This window comes from Choloepus didactylus, chromosome 21, assembly GCF_015220235.1.
Source record: "Choloepus didactylus isolate mChoDid1 chromosome 21, mChoDid1.pri, whole genome shotgun sequence".
In the NCBI taxonomy this organism is placed as follows: Eukaryota; Metazoa; Chordata; class Mammalia; order Pilosa; family Megalonychidae; genus Choloepus; species Choloepus didactylus.
The window spans coordinates 30,166,616-30,187,378 of NC_051327.1; the positions used below are offsets into that span (position 1 = coordinate 30,166,616).

Consider the following 20,763-nt stretch of genomic DNA (forward strand, 5'->3'; position numbering starts at 1 on the left):
GCGTCCCACGGGGAGAGTCGCGTTTACGCAGGCGCGGAATGGGGTCGAGGCTCACTTCCCATGTTCCCCTGCGGCCTAGGGCGCGGGCGCGCGTCGGAAAGCGTTTCCGGTGTGCGCGGGGCGTCGTGGCAGCGCCCTGAGGGCGTTTTTAAATGTTGGGGGATAGCCAGGGTGAGTGTGGGGCCCTGTGGCAGTTCTAGGTCCAAGTTTGGTTCCACCTCAATTCACGTAGGAGATGTTTGGGGCTACAGTGGCGGCCCCCTCGGAGCGCACCTGCCTGAGCGCAGACAAGGGGAAGTGCACTGAGGGGGGTTTGAAGAGGCGCCAAACGTGGTCTGCAGGGCCCGAGCTGGGTGGGGTGTGGGTTGGGGGTGCAGCGTGTAAACCGGGACCTGGAGGTCGGGTATCGTTACCTACGCCACGGGGGTGTCTTCTTCAGGGCGCGTGGCGAAGCCTGAGGGGATAACCCAGCCCATCGGCCTGGCTCGTACGCGGTCGGCAAGAGGTGCGCCACGGGCTGAAATTTGAGGGACTTTATAAATCGTGTTAAGGGTTTGAACTTCAACCTGGGGTCCCTGGGAGCCTCTGAAGATTTTGTTTTTAAAGGATGTTCTGGGTCACAGTGTAAAAATGAGTTGTGAGAGGCAAAGCTGGAAGCCAGGAGACCCTTTAGGAGGTGCGAAGTGAGGGTGGCCTGAATTAGGAGTTGGACTCTCGTGGGGTGGACAGAGTGGAGGGGGTTAAGGTGGGAGAATTGCCATGACCTCATTATTTCTTACAGTTGTAGGTTTCTGGCCTGAACGTCTGAGTAAGTCCCAGTCAACGAAATAATGTACGGGAGGAGTAGGTTTGGAGGGAGAGGTTCGGTTTTTGTGATTTTTTTTATCATTAGTTGTAATTCAAATACCATAAAATTCACCCTTTTAAAGTTTACAATTAAGTGGATTTTAGTATATTCAGAGTTGTATCACCAAGATCACTAATTCCAGCACATTTTCATCATCCCAAGAGGAAACCGCTTACCAATTAGCATCCCCCAGCCCCCCAGCAATCTGTTTCCTTTCTAGGGATTCACCTATTTCGGATAGGTCATATAAATGGAATCATTCAATATGTGGCCTTTTCTGTCTGGCTTTTACTGTTTTTTCTGTTTTCAAGGTTTATCCAGTTTGTAGCATGGTATCAGTACTTCATTCCTTTTTTCCATGGTTGAAGAATAATCCGTTGTATGGATATACTACATTTTGTTTATTCATTCGTCTGTTGATAGGCGTTTGGGTCACTGTTTCTACTTGTTGGCCATTATGAATGATGCTGCTATGAACATTGGTGTGGACATTTTGTGTTTTTCTTTGGGGTATACACCTAGGAATGGAATTGCTGAGTTGTATTAAAATTTACTTTTGAGTGTTGAGTTTCAAATGCTAATAGGACTTCCAAGAGCTTCTGCATGAAAGAGCTAGGAGGTATTGCTTGCTCTGTTCTCTGGGGAATCTGTCAGTTTGTCATATGGTTCCATTTGGATTATTTAGTAGGCAGCACCAAGACATACATGGACCGGAACAATATAAAGGACAGTTGTAAAGGTGTAGATTATTTTTTCCAGTTGGAGAAAATGAGGGACCTGAATCCAGTTTAGTACTTAAATCTCCTGAGGCCCAATGAAGAAAGCCCTCCTCACTCACCCAACACTCCCTGCCCCCCCCCCAAATTTGGCCATATTGTTTTTTAAGCAAAATGAATTAAAAGTGTAGTTTAGAGAAGGGAGTGTTCCTTAAACCTGAGATTCTCAACTGAATCATCTGTGGGTTGGTTTTTTGTTTGTTTGTTTGTTTAATTGGAAATACTGGGACACCACCCTTAGATTAAATCCTGGGGGAGGGTTTCCAACCTGTGTCTTCTGAAGGTTTCACAGATGATTCTGATGGCCTCCTGATTAAGAATCATTGTGGTTTAACCAGCACCTGCTGAGCAAATTCTGTGGGATGAAGAGATGCCTAAAGGGGGCGAGGAATGATTGGAATGTGGAGTTAGATGTGATTCCCCACTTCAAGGAGCTAAGTTATCCAGTAACTGGGGCAGCTTTCTCTTTGGCCCAGGTGAGCCATAGGGGCCTCCTTGGCCTGGACCCAGTTGTGATTTGTCTCCAGCAGAAGCTCTGGGTTTCATGTTCTTCCCCTGGAATTAGGCACAAGTCACCCAGTATGACCAAGCTGAGGGACATGATCCACAAACAGCATTGCTAGATCCACATTATTTCAGTGGGAATGCTTCTGTATTTTTTCGGCCAGCATTTGAGGCAGAAACCCACAGTGCTGCCAAGGGAGAGGAAGGAATGTTTCATCTTTTAAAAGCTCAGGATTATCCTTGTTAGTTAAATCCTAAATATTTACCAGAAAGAGTAAAAGGATGCAGAAGCGTGTGGAAAAATTTACACATGCTGTGAAGAGTATTAATACCAAGGAGAGACTTTTTTTCCAAGCCCTTAGGAGTAGATCATTTTTGAGTCCAGGGAAAGCAGGCAAAGGTTGAATATGTATGCTGTGATTATCGCTTCTATTCTCTCCTGGAGTATTTCCTTTTTGGAAACTCTTGACACCTTCCAGTGGGTTAATGTTTAAAACAGTTCTGAGGAAGAAGTGAAAGGCCCTTCTCCCAGGTCTTTGGTTTGCTTATAAATCACAAAGCCAAAACCTTCCCAGCTCCCTTTCATTTATTTTGGCAGGGATTGGGAGTAGAGGCCAGATTGAACAAGGGAATAATTGTCTTTTCAGTTCTCTAGTCATAAAACTTATTTACAGTACAATAATCCCATTTCCTACACTGCTAAAATTGTTGAAATGGGGTGTGTGTGTATGTAACTTTTTAAATGTCAAAATGTACAGGGTTACTCTAGGTCATGCTGCATATCTCTCGGTATCCTTTACCACCCTTTGTATGATGTAGCTCTATTTATTAGCTTTGCTAGATGGATTTAAGGGGATTCCATGTAGATGTACTGGCCTCAGCTGTAAAACAGCTTTCCCCCTAATATTGATAATGGTTCTCATAATTTTGATGTTGAAGTTAACTCTTCCATATTTTGTTAAGGTGGCAGTACTCCCCAGAGCAGTCAGTGCAAATCCAGCTGTCAAAGTCCAATAGCTGTTTGTGCCGAAATGGAAAAGCTGATCCTAAAATTCATATGGAATTGTAAGGAATCCTGCATAGCCAAAAGAATATTGAAAAAGAACGAAGTTGGAGGACTCACACTTCTTGATTTCAAACTTAGACAAACCTACAGTTACCAAGGCTGTGTGGTACTAGTATAAGGATGGCCATATAGGTCAGTGGAATAGAATTAAGAGTCCAGGAAAAAACTCATTTATGGGCAATTAATTTTTTTAATCTTTTTTTAACAGTTTTATTTACACATCATACAATCCATCCAAAGTGTACAATCAATGGCAAAAAAATCCCATACCCCTTATATCTCCCTGTTATTGATGCTTTGCTTTGTTATAGTGCATTTGTTAAAATTGATGGAAGACTGTTACAATGTTACTGTTAACTATAGTCCTTAGTTTGCATTAATTGTATTTTTTCCTACATACCACGCCCTATGAGCTCCTTGTAATAGTGATGTATACTTGTTCTGGTTCATATAAGGACTTTCTTATATTTGTGCAATTAACCACGGTCATCGTCCACTATTAGGTTACGCTGTTATACAGTTCCGTATTTTATTCTTTAGCTTTCCTTCTAGTGACATACGTGATCCTAGCCTTCCCCTTTCAACCATATTCACACTCAGCATTGTTAATTACACTTGTATTGTGCCTAGTATTGTGCTATCCATTTCTGAACATTTATAATCAACCTTATTACGTATTCTGTACACATTAAGCATCATCCGCCCATTCTCTACCCTCTTTCTATCTCTTGGTAATCTATACTCTAGATTTTAACTCCCAGAGTTTGCTCATTATAATTAGTTCATATTACTGGGACCATATTTGTCCTTTTGTTTCGGGCTTATGTTGCCCAACCTAATGTCCTCAGGGTTCTTCCACGTTTGCATGCATCAGGACTTCATTCCTTCTTACAGCTGCATAATATTCGATTGTATGTATACACCACAGTTTGTTTATCCACTCATCAGTTGATGGACACTTGGGCTGTTTCCATCTGTTGACAGTCATGAATAATACTGCTATAAATATTGGTGTGCAAATGTCTATTCATGTCCCTGCTTTCCATCCTGCGAAGTATGTACCTAGTAACAGGATGGGCAATTGATTTTTGACAAGGAGGCCAAGACATTCATTAGGAAAGATTGGTCTCTAACAAGTGGAGCAGGATATCCACTTGCAAAAGAGTGAAGTTGGACTGTTATCTCACACCGTATACAAAATTAACTCAAAATGAGTCAGAGAACTAAATATAAAAGCTAGCACTATAAAACTCTTAGAAGCATGGAAGTAAACCTTCCTGGCCTGAGATTTGGCAATTATTTCTTAGCTACAACACCAAAAACACAGGCAAGAAAAGAAACAATAGGTAAATTGGACTTGATCAAAATTTAAAACTTCTGTGCTTCAAAAGACACTATCAGGTCACCTCAGCTCTGAAAGGGCTGGGCTTGAGAGAGGATCAACATGCCTTTGGCTAGAGGTTTACTACATCCGTGCTTGGAAGAGGAAAAGAAAAAACATAAAAAGAAACGGCTAGTTCAAAGTCCAAATTCTTATTTTATGGATGTAAAATGTCCAGGTTGCTACAAGATTACTACGGTTTTCAGCCATGCTCAGACAATGGTTCTTTGTGTAGGTTGTTCAACAGTGTTGTGCCAGCCTACAGGAGGAAAGGCCAGACTCACAGAAGGATGTTCATTTAGAAGAAAACAACACTAATGATCCATACAACTTCCTGAATTTGTGTTACATCGCAGAATGCCTTAACAATTTAGTTAACCTACCAAGACAATGGAATTATGTTTGATTTTGTAAGGTATACAGCAGTGATTTCCTATTTTGGTGTCAGTTTTTCAATAAAGTTTTGATTATGAAAAAAAAAAGACTATCAAGAGAGTGAAAAGACAGCCTACAGATTGGGAGAAAATATTTGCTAATCCTGTATTTGTTAAGAGGACTCAAATGACAGTTCTCCGAAAAAGTTATAGATTACCAATAAACACAAAAGATGCTCAACATCATTAGTTATTAGGGAAATACAAATCAGAACCACAATGAGATACCACTTCACACAAACTATGATGGCCATAATTAAAAAAAAAAAAGGAAAATGTATTGGAAAGGATATGGAGAAATTGAAACCCTCATACATTGCTGGTAGGAATGTAAAATGATACTGCTGCTATAGAAAACAATTTGGCATGCCCTAAACAAGTTAAATATAGAATTACCATATGAGCCAGCAATTCCACTCCTACGTATATACCCATAAAATTGAAAACAAGTGTTCAAACAAAAACTTGTGCCACATGGTTTATAGCAGCACTGTTCACTATAGCCTATAGGTGGAAATAACCCAAAGGTTCATCAGTAGATGAATGGATAAATAAAATATGGTATATCCCTATGTATGGATACAACCATAAAAAGGAATGAAGGTCTTATAATGTGACAGCATGGATGAATTCTGAGGACATTATGTGAAAGAAGCAGACAGAAAAAACCACGTATTATATGATTCCATTCATATGAAATATCCAGAATAGTCAAATCCATAGAGACACAAAACAGATTAATGGTTGCCAGGGGCTGGGAGGAGGGGAGACTGCTTAATGGATATGGATTTCCTTTTGGGGTGAAGAAAATGTTTGGGAATTAGATAATTGTGATAGTTATACAACATTGTGAATGTACTAAATGCCACTGAATTGGGTACTTCAAAATGATAATTTATGTTTTGTATAATTATGTTTTGTATATAAAAAGATTGTCTTCCAAAAGAATTTGGAATGATCTTACCTAGAATGGATTAAGGCCCTCTGGGTACATTTTCTTACTTTTGCAACAACAGCCTTTAAAAAGTTAAAAAAAAAAAAAAAAAAAGGAAAAACCCAGGAGCGGCTGCAGTTGCGACGGTGGGAACCGCGCAGTGAGGCACGGCAGCAGCAGGCTGAGCCAACCTCTTGGTGTCTGGCGTGGAGGATAGCCCACTGCAGATTCCCTCAGGGCCAGGGGAGCAGAGGGGAGAGCCGGAAGGAGAAAGAAACCTCGCTGCTTGCAGCTGGCTCCCTGGTGGGCTGGAGACACTCCTGCCTGGGGCCGTGCCCACAGCCCAGAGCCACGCCAGTTGTCCCAGAGCTGGAAAGGAGGAACTGTGGGGGGAGGGAGGGTTGAGACTCCCCGTTCAGCCATCTTTGCATCAGGCTGAGAGCGCCCCTGCACGGCCCGGCGGCCTCGGGCTTCCCTTGAGGGATGGCACACGCTTGTGATGTAGCACAGCATTCCCTCAGCAGAGGTCCTAGAAGATACAGCTGAGAAGGGGGGCCTGCTTGGAAAACCCAGGGATGCCACATCAATGCCGGTGGTTTGTGGGTGAGTGACAGAGAGAGTCTGGGGCAGAACTGAAATGAAGGCTTAGACTCTTGCAGTGGCCTTGAATCTCCAGGAACACCTGGGGGGTTTGAATATTAAAGCTGCCCTGCCTCCTTAGCCACCCGCACACACGCCCCACATTCAGGGCAGATGGCTCCAGCAACACACCCAAACTGAGTTCACCAGCTGAACCCCACAAGAATCATTTCCCCACACACCACAAGGACAAAGTTGAGGAGAACTGACTTGAGGGGTATAGGTGACTCGCAGACGCCATCTGCTGTTTAGTTAGAGAAAGTGTATGCCCTCAACTTGTATTTCTGAAAAATTAGATTGGTATTTTTTTTTTACAACTTGAAAGAACCCTATCAAGCAAAGCAAATGCCAAGAGGCCAAAAACAACAGAAAATCTTAATGCATATGATAAAACCAGATGATATGGAGAACCCAATCCCAAACACCCAAATCAAAATATCAGAAGAGACACAGTACTTGGCACAATTAATCAAAGAACTACAATTGAGGAGTGAAAACATGGCAGAGGATTTAAAGGGCATCAAGAAGACCATGGCATGGGATATAAGGGACATAAAGAAGACCCTAGAAGAGCATAAAGAAGGCATTCCAAGAGTAAATAAAAAAATAGAAGATCTTATGGAAATAAACTGTTGGCCAAATTAAAAAGACTCTGGATGCTCATAATACAGGATTAGAGGAAGTTGAACAACGACTCAGTGTCCTAGATGTCTACAGAACAGAAAATGAAAGAACGAAAGAATGGAGAAAAAAATCGAAAAAATCAAAATGGATCTCAGGGATACGATAGATAAAATAAAATGTCCAAACTTAAGACTCATTGGTGTCCCAGAAGGGGAAGAGAAGGGTAAAGGTCTAGAAGGAATATTCAAAGAAATTGTTGGGGAAAACTTCCCCAACCTTCTACACAATATAAATACACAAAGCATAAATGCCCAGCGAACTCCAAATAGAATAAATCCAAATAAACCCACTCCGAGACATATTCTGATCAGACTGTCAAATACTGAAGAGGAGAAGCAAGTTCTGAAAGCAGCAAGAGAAAAGCAATTCACCACATACAAAGGAAACAACATAAGACTAAGTAGTGACTACTCAGTGGCCACCATGGAGGTGAGAAGGCAGTGGCATGACAAATTTAAAATTCTGAGAGAGAAAAATTTCCAACCGAGAATACTTTATCCAGCAAAACTCTCCTTCAAATTTGAGGGAGAGCTTAAATTTTTCACAGACAAACAAATGCTGAGAGAGTTTGCCAATAAAAGACCTGCCCGACTTCAGATACTAAAGGGAGCCCTACTGACAGAGATACAAAGAAAGGAGAAAGAGATATAGAGAATTTTAACAGACATGTATAGAACCTTACATCCCAAATCACCAGGACACTCATTTTTCTCTAGTGATCACGGATCTTTCTCCAGAATGGACCATATGCTGGGACATAAAACAAGCCTCAATAAATTTATATATATATATTCAAAGCACATTCTCCGACCACAATGGAATACAAATAGAAGGCAATAATTTTTGAATTGTAACTCCACTATTTACTTCCTACATGATATAAAATACACAAACTCTAATGATAAATCAGTGGTTTTGAACTCAATGTAAAATATGTAATTTTTGACAAGAACTATATAAAGGTGAGGGAATGGAGGAGTATAGGAACATAGTTTATGTGTTCTATTGAAGTTAAGTTGGTATCAAAGAAAAACAAGATTGTTATGGATTTAAGAGGTTAATTTTAAGCCCCACAGTAAACGCAAAGAAATTATCAGAGAATATGACCATAGAGATGAAAAGTAGCATATGGGTTAAGAGAAATGGGGGAAGGGGGAATGGGGAGTTAAGAAATGAGTGTAGGGTTGCTGTTTGAGGTGAGGGGAAATTTCTAGTAATGGATGGTGGGAAAGAGCATTACAACATTCTAAATGTGATTAATCCCACTAATGGAATGCTAGGGAGGGGGTGGAATGGGAAGATTTAGGCTGTATATATGTTTCCACAATTGAGGAAAAAAAAAAAAAAGAAAAAGACTAACTAGATGACAATTGAATGCCAAGGATGACCCTGGATGGGATCTGAGGATGGAGGACAGGAGGCTCAAAGGGACACAGTTGAGACATAAGGAAAGATAAAAGGAAAAAAAAAAGGAAATATAGAATGTAAGCTTTGTATCAATGTTGAATCTCTTGTACTTCTTAGCTGTGTTTAATGGGATTGCATAAAAGAATGTTCTTGTTCATGGAAATTGTATATGTGAATTATAGTGTTTGTTCAAGGATGTGTGCAGCTAGCTCTCATATGTTCAGAAGACAGCAATAGATGATGGATGATAGGGAGGGAGGGAAAGAAATAGCGGTGTGACAGCATGTTAAAGTTGGTGGATTGGGGTTTCGGGAGGGGGGTCAGGGTATGCTGGAGTTCTGTGCATGGGGTTTGTATTGTTTTTGCAGCTGTTCCTATAACTTTGTATTTATTTCAAAATAAAAAAAGTAAACAATCCATGCATGAGTCTATGAATATACTAAAGACCACTGAATTATACACTTCTAAAGGGTTGATTTTTATGGTGTCTTAATTATGTCTCAATAAAAACTGTTTGAACAAATTATAAATACTAATAAAAAGTAGATAGGCCAAAAATAAAATTAAAAATCCATGCCATTGCTCTTACAATATATTTACTTATTTTTAATTATTATAATAATGGCCTTTTATAAAATAAAACAAAGATTTGACAGTTCTTTGATACAAAGAGAAGTAACTGAAAGTTCTTAGAAGATAACCCTCATGACTGAAGGACACAGCTAGTTCCTCAGTATAAAAAATTTATTATGAAATGTAATCTGTATACCAAAGAGCATAAGTAGTGTAAAGAATACTGATGAAGTGAATACAAGTGTACTGTTCCCCAGCCTGAGAAATAGGGCATTATTGACTGTTTTTAAATCCTGATTTCTATTTCCTGCCCCTCTAAATATTTCACAGGGTCAGCAGACTAGCTATAAATATGAGGAAAGTCCATGTTTATGGCTTTCCTTTTGAAAAGTTCTCTTATTTATCATATTATTCATATGAATGTATAAAAACCATTTTCAGAGATCAGAAAGCCCTGTATAGTTAGTAAAAGAATTTTTAACTTGAACCTGACTCCAGTTGGCCCCAAATAAATCCTGAGTTTTGCCTCTAGGGAAGAAATGAGCATTTACTGAATTAAGTCCTAGGTACTTTCTTTGACCTTTTTCATCCATTATCTCCCTTAATCCTCTGAAAAACCCTCTGAGATAAATATTATTGTACTTATTTGTAAATGAAGGAATTGGCTCAGGGTAAATGATTTGCCCAAGGTCACAAAGCTAAAAAAGCAGATGCAGGATTCAAGCCTTGATCTTTGTAAATACAGAGTGTCTACCTCACCAAATTATCCTTTCCCAGATTACTCTGGAATCTGGAGTTTATGTTTTGCAGACTGGCTACCACTGTATCTTTTCTTTGACCTCGATAGGGACTTCAGTCCATTGACCCCTTTGCCTTCTATTTTTTCATCATTTCTTTATGCAACTTGTGGATCATCATGCTGGTTATATTATTTCCAGTACTCTAAATGCCTTAGCCTCCCCCTCCTCCTTATCTTTATTCCAGCCAGCCAGCCACCCCTACCCCTACCCCACCCCACCTCCACCCCTCCCCACCCCACCTCCACCCCTCCCTTTGTACCCATCTGGTAGCCAGGCAGCTGGGCATCCCTGGGTAATTCATACCACAGGGCAGATACTATCGCTTTAGATTCGTGATCATCCAGCTCAACCAGGCCTGCAGCACCCCCTGGTAACATTACTACTTTTCTCTGCTAAGAACCCAGGATTGCTCACGTTAGTTTGCACACCTGCATTGACACCTCCCACACTAAACCAGCAGCAGCAGAATCTCCCTTGGCCGCAGGTCCCTCCAGCTTCTTCCTCTGTTCTCCTTGGCTCATGGCAGAACTTGAAGAGTTGTCTATGTGCTATTTCTCCTTCCTCACCTCCAACTCATTCCTTTTAAATTGTTTATTACATTTTAATTACAAAAGTAGGAACTAAAGATATTTGAAAGAAAAACTAATCATCTTCCTTCCACCTTTTATTCCCACCTCCCAGGGGCATCAAGTATTAACATCTTATATATATCTTTTCACATCTGACTGTATGATCTTGTAAGTATATAAATATAGACTTTCTCTGTTAGATGTGCTTTTACAAAAATAGAGTCATACTATACACATTATTCCATATTGCCTTTCTTACATCATGAGCATTTCTCAAAATCAGTAGAGAGAAAACTAGGTTATATTCCACATTTATTCAAGTATTCCCTTATTGATAAAAATTTTGTTTTGTTTATAGTTTTTGTCACTACAAATAGGGCTGCAGTAAATATCCTTGTACATATATCCTTGTGTACATTTGTTTTTATTTCTATGGAAAAGAGTCCCAAGTATAGGATTACTGTGTTAAACAGTATGTTTGTTTTATTGTTTTGCCTTTTGTTTTGGAAAAAGTAGTATACGCACATTGTTTAAAAAAAATGTTTTTCAGGAACTTCAGAAAGGTATAAGAAGTTCCTCCCACTTTTGGCCCCCAGTCCCCTAGACTCAGAGATTTCTTGTGTGATCTTCCGGAAATATTCTGTGCACATACAGATAAATGTAAGTATATATCCCTGGTTTTTTCCTAATATAAATGATAGCACATTTTACACATTGTTCTGTACCTTGTTTTTGTCACTTAATAAAATATCTTGGAGTCGTTCCTTATTGCATGTTCTTTATCTTTTTAAGTAATTGCATTATATTTCTTTGTATGAATGTATTCACACTTTACTGTCAGTCCCCCACTGATAAACAAGTTACTTCCTGCTTTTTTCCCACAATGAATAATGCTTCAGTGAATATCCTTGTATATACTTTTATGCACAAGTTTGCACGTATAGTTATAGGATAATGAAGATAAGTGACTTTGCTGGGTCAGAGGGTATGTACTGGATCAAAGAATGCTTCAGTAGCTATTGTTAAATTACCCTCCAAAGGGGCTAAATAAATTGCTATTCCAACAATCGAGAGTGTGTATTTTTATTGATATCAACACCCACATAAAATGAAACATTTTGGGCTTTGACAATTGGAGAAGTTGAAAATGGTTTCTTATAGCTTTGGATTTACATTTCTTTTATTGAGGTAAGTTTGAGCACTTTCTTCATATGCTTAAAGCCACTTGTCTATCTTTCTGTGACCATGTGTTTACGTGCTTTGCCTGCTTTTAGATTATGTGATTAGTCTTTTTCCTTTTGTTTTGTAAAGAACTGTTTATTAAGAAAATTAACTCTGTGTTAGATTGCAAATAATTTTTCCCAGTTTGTTATTTGTTTTTTACTTAATAGAATTTTTTGCCATATGAATTTAAAAACTTGTATTCAAAAGTGTCAACCTTTTTTATTTTATTGTGGCTTCTGGGGGTGAATTGTTTAGCGAGGTATTCTCTACTCTGAGATTATACAATGATTTCCATATTTTCGTCTAGAATTTTTATTTTACTTTGTACATTAAATTTTTTTATCTGTATGGATTTTATTTTGGTGTAATGAGTAACGTTGGTATTTGGTTGTCCCCATACCATTTTCTCTCTACAGATTGGATTGCCACCTGTTTTCATTTTGTGATTTCCCATATTTGTTTGGGTTTCTGTCTGGGCTCTAGTTCTTTTAAGCTCTCTACCTAGCTATGTACCGGTACCAAACTTTTTGAGTCACTGTAGCTTTATAAAGTTAATGTTTAGACAGCTAGTCCTTCCTTATTCCTCTTCCTTTTTTCAGAAGTTTCCTGGCATTACTTGTAAGTTTATTTTTCCATATGAACTTTTAGAATTAGTTGGTCTAGTTAAAAATAATTCATGTTGGTATTTTTATTGGGAATAAATTAGGATTATATTTTAAATCTGGGAGAATGGATAATTTTATAAGACTGTTGCATTCCCAAACATGTCTTTGCTTTTAAGTCATCATTTTCTGTCCTTCAGTAGGTTTTCGTTGATTACTTTATTTATAAGAATTTATGGAATGTTTTAGACATAGAAAAAGTAAAAAGATTAATATAATTAAAACCATGTACCTGCCACTCTACTTAAAAAATAAAACACAGCCAATACAGAACAAAGCTACTAAAACAACAAAAAAAAAGGAAATCTTTATGACCTCAGAATAGGCAAATATTTCTTAAATTAGGTCACAAAAAGCCACTAACCATTAAAAAAAAAAAAAGATAAGACTACGTTAAAATTAAGAAACTTTGTTCATCAGAAGACACCATTAATAGAGTAAAGGCAAGCCATTAGACTGGGAGAAGATATGTGCAATGCATATCTAACAAAGGTCCAGTATCTGCATATGTTAAGAACTCCTAGAAATGAAGCAAAAAAAAAGATAAACAACAGAAAAAGTCAAGAGACTTTACTGGCCAACAAATGGATGAAAAGAAGCTCAGCTTCATTGTTCATCAGGGAAATGCGAATTGAAACTGCAATGGTATATCACTAAACCCAGTAGAATTACAAAGTTGAAGACACTTTACCAAGTGTGGGAAGGACTTCTTTAGCCCATGGATTATTTAGAAGAATGTTGTATAATTTGAAGTGTTTAGAAAATGTCCTGTTCTTTCTCTTATTGATTTCTAGTTTTGTTCCATTATGGTCAGAGAATGTAATTTGTGGGGTTTCACCTCTTTTAAGTTCATTACAGTTCTACGGCTTTTTTGACTCAGGATATGATCTGTCTTGGTGAATGTGCCATATGCACTTGAATATGTATTCTGCTGTTGGGTGGAGTGTTTCTTAAATGTCCTTGCTGATTTTCTGTCTACTAGGTCTATCTTACTGAGAGAGGAATGCTGAATTCTCCTTTCAGTTCTGTCAGTTTTTGTGTATTTTGAAGCTCTGTTGTTAGGTTCAAATACATTAGGATTTATAGCTTTTTGGTGATTTGACCCTTTGGTCATTATGTAATATCCCTCTTTATCCCTGTAATATTTTTTGTTAAGTATTTTGTTTCACGTTAATAAAGCCACCCCCGCTTTCTTTTGTGTAGTGTTTGCGTCGTATATCTTTTTCTGTCTTTTTACTTCTAATACACATATATCATGATTTTTGAAATGAGTTTCTTACAGACAGCATATATAGTTAGGTCTCTTTAAAATCCATTCTCATAATCTGTATTTTAATTGATGGATTTAGACCATTTAAATTTAATGTAATTATTGATAAGTTTGGTTTTACGGCTACCATTTCATTACTTGTTCCTCCTGGTTTTGTTGTTGTTACTCTGTTTCCTCTTTTCTGCCTTTTGATTATTTGAACATATTTTGTTATTTCATTTGAATTAGCCTATTGTGGATTTGACTGTATCTTTATATAGAATTTTACTGGATGCTGTAAGGATTAGAATGTAAATCCTAACTTTTCACAGTCTACTTAGATTCAGTATTTTACTACTTGATACAGGTCCCTTTAGCTTTCCTTCTTTATTTCGTGGTTGTATTATGTATTTCTTCTACATACATTGAAAACCCTACCAAATGTGATGTTATAATTTTTGCTGATAGCCATCAAACATTTTCAAGATCTAGGAGCAAAAAAGTCTATCATCTTTACCTATATGTTTACCATTTCTGTTCTTCTTTCATCCCTGATATTCCAAGTTTCCTCCTGGTAACATTTCCCTTCCATTTGAAGAACTTCCTTTAACATTTATTTTAAGCAGATCTGCTGGAGAAGAATTCCCTTAGTTTTCCTTCATCTGAGAATGCCTTTATTTCACCTTCATTTCTGAAGGGTATTTTCACTGGATATAGAACTCTGGGTTGATAAGTCTCTCCTTTCAGTACTTTAAAAAGGTTCTGCTTCATTCTGGCCTCCATGGTTTCTGAAGAGAAGTCCGCAGTCATTCATATTGTTCCCATACAAGTGATATGTTGTTTTTCTGGCTGCTTTCAAGATTGTTTTTATTGTGGTTAGTGTTCAGAAGTTTGTGATGTATCTGGGCATGGATTTGATCATGGTTATCTTGATTGGGGTTCATCAAGCTCCTTGCATGTGCAGGTTTATGTCTTTTGCCAAATTTGGGAAGTTTTTAGTCATTATTTCTTTAAAAAAAAAAACAATTTTTTTACATTGTTTCTCTTCTTCTGAGACTCCAGTGTCACACATTTTAGAACTTTTGGTATTGATTTTTGTTTAATGTTTTTTCTCTCTCTCTCATTCAGGCTGGATAATTTCTGTTGACCATTTCCTTCCTCTGTCATCTCCATTCTGCTACTGAGCCTGCCTATCCAGTGAGCTTTTGCTTTGGTTATTGTATTTTTCAGTCTTAAAACATTTATGTTTGGTTCTTTGTATCTTTTATTTCTTTACTGAGACTTCCTATCAATTTCTTTTAAGAGTGCATGTCCTTACTTCTAGGATCATTTTTGTAATACCTACTTTAAAGTCTTTTCCTGATAATCCAGTGTCTGTGTTGTCTTGGCTTTGGTATCTGTTGATTTTTTCCCCCATGGGAATTGAAATTTTCCTGGTTCTTCATATGAAGAGTAATTTTAGTTGTATCTTGGAAAATTTGAATATCATGTTATGAGATTCTGGGCTATCTTTAAAGCCTGTGGAGAATGCTGATATGTGTATTTTAGCTGGCAGCTGACCTGATTGGGATGGGTTGTAAATTCAAACTAGATTTTTTGTAAGTTTGTGATTCCAGTGTCAGTTCAATTTTCAAAGCCTTTACAGTGCTATTTGAATCTATCTTTTGAGTGCATCCTCCAGTGGCTGTTCATCCTCAGAATCTATGGTATGCACAGTTTGGAGGTAAGCCCAAGAGTTTTTAAAAAAAAAAAAAAAAAAAAAAAAATTGGGGATCACTTTCCTGACCTTTTTCCTATCCAAGATTTGCCCAATATTTTATGGTTCTTTGGGGCTCCCCTCTTTGGTCCCTGGGCTCAAAACCTGTGGCTTTAATTAGTTCACTTTGCCACATACTGCTGGTGACTGCATCTGGGGCCATGCAGTGAAAGAAAGAGAGATAAAAGCAGCTATCACTACCACAGAATTGATTGGGACCTGTGGCACAAGAAAAAAAAAAATGGCAGATTTCTCCTACTACTTGTTCTGAATCGTAGGATGCCCCTCTCTTGCTCCTTGAGACAGAACTAAAAATCTTCTCCTGGAGCTTGCTCTTTCTGCCTAGAGCCACTTCCATGTTTCAGGCTAATTTGTGTCCAGGCCAGATGATACCAGAGGGAAAAGAACAGGTAAACTCACTGCTGGTTCAGTGGTACTTCGAATTCTGGTCTTCTTTCCTAACATGCTTGCTGCCTTTTACTTTCACAGTCCTCAAACAGCTACTCCATATATTCTGTCCGGTTTTATAGCAACATTCAATGAGAGACAAGGTAGCATGTGTTTACTTCATCTTATCAGGAACAGGAACCCATATAATTCTATATTAGTAAGAAAGTATTTTTTTAAAAATCAGGAACAGATAATAGATTATCTTCATAGATGCTAAAATTGTTTTTGTTAATATCATACAGTTTCTTCCTTCAGATTCTTAGCATGGCAAAATCAATGTTAATATCCCAGTATTGAGCTATCTTTGCATTCCTGGAAGAAACTTCCCTGATTATTTATGTATTTTTTTAATGTGGTAGTTATGCGTAATTTAGGATGCCTTCCACTGTAAATAACAGAATCTCTAACTGTGCACACCTTAGACAGGAGGATTTGTTTCTCATACAACAAGAAATCCAAGGGTTAATGGTTCCAGGACTAGTTTAGCGGGTTAACAGTGTCAGTGCTCTGGGTTGGCTTCTCGGTGAGATATATCTCTATAAAGCTATATAGAATTTTTTCTTTTTTTGCCTTCCTGCCATGGTCTGACACCTCAGGTCTGTTGCTGCAGCTCTGAGCATGATGTCCTCACACAACTTCATACAAAGGCAAAACCGAAGGGGAACTTCTTCACGTCTTAGAGGTTAGTCTTTTCCAGAAGTTCTGAAGCAACTTCCCTCAGTTAGTGGTCTGAACTAGGTCATACTCCTAAACCAGTCATCTTTTTTTTAAGCAATTTTATTATGATATATTCAAACACCATACAATCCATCCAAGGAATACAAATACAGTCATTGGCTCACAGTATCCCCACGTACCTGTGCATTCATCACCACAATTTTAGAACATTTCATTTCTCCAAAAAAAAAAAAAAAGAATACCCAAAACATCCCATACCCCTTATCCTTCCCTGTTATTTATTTATTTATTTTTGTCTTTATCTTATTACTCATCTGCCCATACACTGGATACAGGGAATGTCAGTCATAAGGTTTTTACAATCAAAAGAGTTTTCTTTTGAAACAGTCTTAAATAGGAACGGTATTACAACAATTTGTTTATTTCTTGGGCCTGGAAGAGGTTTCCAGATTTTCTAACCTCTGAATCATTCCCACAAAATATCCCAACAATAGTGGGGTTCTGTTGGCAAGGAAGAAGGGGAAATGGGGGAGAAGCTATTAGATAAGCAACAAATTTTTTGCACCAACATTTTAAAAGTGATTAGATTCCAGTTCCGTTCGTTTTACTATGTGAGGTTAGCTTTGTGGAAAGAAATGGGGAAGCTTTATACTCTAAAGTTTAAGTCACACTGGGACAAACTGTTCCTTAAAGGTATGGCCTCATTTACCAGTAAAATCAGATCTAGCCCTTTTTTTGAGAGAGAGCTTTGAAAATTTCTTTTTGGTTCTTATAATGTCATTTGTCTATTCTAATAATGAACAATCCTTGCACATCTGTGATAAATTGAACTCAGGAATGATGTATTGTGTTCTCCCTCTTGTTTTTTGTAACAAAACACAAATGAAGATAACCATTGAAAACGAATGCAAATTATAAGATAAACACCGTACGACCACCACCCAGGTCAAGAAATAGAACTTTGCCAGCCATTTCAGAAGCATCTCCATGTGACCCAGCCCAATCTCAGCTCTCACCTCCCTCCAAAAGTAACTACTACCCTAATCTTTATAGCAATCACTTTCCTGTGTTTATTTATGATTTTGTTACTTAAGCATCTCTAGACACTATAGGTTGGTCTTGCCCATTTAAAAAAATGTATGTCTTCTAATTGACCTGCTTCTTTCTCAATTCTTGTCTTAGAGTGTTATGTGTCAGAGGTCATTAGCAGGCTTATTTTAATGGGAAATTGCATTTCAACACCACAATCTAAGTATGTTCATTGCTACTGGATTGGCAATTTCCAGGCTTTTTCAGTGACCAGAGCTCAGAGGTGTGTGTGTGTGTGTGTGTGTGTGTGTGTGTGTGTGTGTATTTAAAGCCAAAATACCTTGTGAGTTCATACTATTTTCTATTTATATTCAGGACTAAAGCGTTTATACTTAACGTCTTCTATATTATACATGTATCTCCTTTATTCTGTATCAGGAATCTTGATTTTTAAGGACATAGGATATGATAGAATTAAAATAGCCCAGGATTACGCATTTGTTTTTTCCCACATTACACATATAGCAGCTCTGAATAATGATACTAATAATACTACCAGCACTGATTGTGATTATTGAAAACAGTTTTTTAAAAACTTTTTGGTATTTCCTATCTCCCCCATATTTTTCTGATGTATTATGTGTACATTGTCAGATCATGAAGCCATTATACACTATAGTCTCTTCCTTTTAACTCTCCTTTAGTCTTAGTTCCACAAGTAACTGTACTTAACTCACCATGAGTCCTTATATTGGTGTCTTCTAGTCTCTCTCTCTCTCGTTCTGTAGTATATTCCTCATTTAGTACTCATGAGAACAGTATTTCCTGATTTCTTGTATGTTGGTAACAACTTGTGCTCTTATACTTGAAGGTCAGTTTTGCTGGATCTAAAATCCTTGGATCACATTTTTGTCCCGTAAGTATCTTAAATCTGCAACTCCATTTTATTTTTTGAAAAAGTCCAATGAAAATCTAGTTTCCTAAAAAAATATATGATAATATAATTTTCTCTTCCTTTTAAGGCACACATTCTTTACACCTAGTATTTTGTTGGTTTGTTTGTTTTCTATTTTAGTATTTGTTCTAGTTCTAGTTTGATTTTCCTTTTCAGGGATGCTGTTATTTGTATGTTGTATCTCCTTTACCTGCCTTCAACATGTATCACTCTCAAAGTCTGTTTCTATTTCTTCATTTATTTTTGTTTTTTAAAAAGTCTTCCTTTTTTAACTTGTATTTCTCTTAAAGTAATATTTGTTGTGTTTATTTGTTCCTCCATTCTTTCAACTTTAAATGTTCTTTTCTTTGAAATGATTTTTTTATTTCTAATTCTTAATTTTTCTCCTCACTTCTGTATTTTTAAAGTTCTGAGGTATGTTATTCTTTCATGTGTTCTATATATTCTTTTTTATGCAATTTTATTGAGATATAATCACATAATGTACAATCATTCAACAGTGTACATTCAGTTGTTCACAGTATCGTCATATAGTTGTGCATTCATCACCACAATCAAACCTTGACAATTTTCATTATCCAAAAAATAAAGATTAAAATAAAAAAGAACATCCAAAACATCCCATTCCCCTCCTCCCCCCATATAATATTCTTAATGTCTTTTAATTTGTTTTGAAATAGTACATAATAGTTTTGATCTCTTTTTTTAGTATGTCTTTCTGGCATGCTTTCATTGTAAGAATATTTTGCTTTTCATTTCCTTTCTTTTACATGATATTTCACCTTTCTGCATTTTTTCTATTGATCATTTTAATGTGGATTTAATTTTCCTGAACTTTTAGAAGGAAGTTTGCCTCAGATAGCTTTTTTAACTTTATAGAATTCCCCCTTTTGTTATTTCCATGTAGTGTTAAAAAATACGGTGGCTGCTTTCTGAGGTTTCTTGCCTCTGTTTCCCTCTCCTACTTTTATCTGGGCCCTCTATTTTCTTCATCTTTGTTGTCTATTTTCTGATCAATTTTTTTTTTTTTCTATTGCCAGCAGTTTCTTTTCAGTGTGGGTTCCTGTCCTGGGCAGAAGATTCATGGGGCCTAGACCCCTTGATCCTTTGCTCTGGCCCCTTCCTCACACCTGCTATTGGAGGAGGGAAAACTCTTCCCAGTTTCAGCCACATTCCCAGAATGGCTCACTGATTTCCAGTGACTGTCTACTGGTTATTTGGAGATTTTCGCCATCTCAGGTCAGTCAGACACTGTTACTTCCCGCTAGTTTGTCTCACATTGGGGCTGATAACATGCAAGTCTTACGGTTGTTGTGGTTCCCTCCCTTGACCTACCTGTATTTTAGGTAGGTGTGCAGACATTTGGTCATCCAGTCTTATTGCAAATGTTACTTCATGGGTTTTTGTTTTTGATATCTAGTTGCTCTTTATGTGGGAATTTTGGAAGATCCAAAATTTATGACACCACTACTGCTGTCTTCTCAAAGTCTGTGTATTGATCTTTTAATATACTGCTGGTTCAAGTTGCACATTTAATTCTTTAAGAGAATTTTTTTTGCATCTGTTCTAGTTTGCTAATGCTGCCAATCACCAGAAATGGATTGGTTTTTATAAAAGGGGGTTTATTTGGTTACACAGTTACAGTCTTAAGGCCATAAAGTATCCAAGGTAACACATCAACAATTGGGTACCTTCACCGAAGGATGGCCAGTGGCGTCTGGAAAACCTCTGTTAGCTGGGAAGGCATGTGGCTGGCATCTGCTCCAGGTTCTGGTTTCAAAATGGCTTTCTCCCAGCACATTCCTCTCTAGGCCACTGCTCCTCTTCAGAATGTCACTATCAGTTGCTCTTGGGGAGTTTGTCCTCTCTTAGCTTCTCCAGAGCAAGAGTCTGCTTTCAATGGCTGATTTCAAACTGTCATCTGCAGCTACTCTCTCAGCTCCTGTGCGTTCTTCAGTGTCTCTCATGGCTGTAGCAAGTTCATGCCTTCTGTCTGAGCTTATATAGTGCTCCAGTAAACTAATCAAGGTCCACACTGAATGGGCAGGGCCACACCTCTATGGAAATTATCCAGAGTTATCACCCACAGTAGAGTGGGGTGCATCTCCACGGAAACAACCTAATCCAAACGTCCCAACTTAATCAA

At 37.8% G+C, this 20,763-nt stretch overlaps 1 protein-coding gene and 1 long non-coding RNA gene across 2 annotated transcripts; both read left to right on the plus strand.

Annotated features, from left to right (window-relative positions):
• Positions 1 to 87: 87 nt before the first annotated feature.
• LOC119517080 lies at positions 88 to 19,908 on the plus strand. The gene is made up of 6 exons (XR_005213466.1): positions 88 to 171; positions 11,165 to 11,274; positions 16,552 to 16,637; positions 17,522 to 17,661; positions 18,534 to 18,578; positions 19,658 to 19,908. It is a non-coding gene; the product is annotated as an uncharacterized LOC119517080 (long non-coding RNA).
• LOC119517079 (40S ribosomal protein S27-like) lies at positions 4,001 to 5,253 on the plus strand. Its single transcript, XM_037813575.1, has one exon. It carries the CDS (start codon positions 4,638 to 4,640, stop codon positions 4,890 to 4,892), a length of 255 nt encoding a protein of 84 aa, XP_037669503.1. The 5' UTR covers positions 4,001 to 4,637; the 3' UTR covers positions 4,893 to 5,253.
• Positions 19,909 to 20,763: the final 855 nt, after the last annotated feature.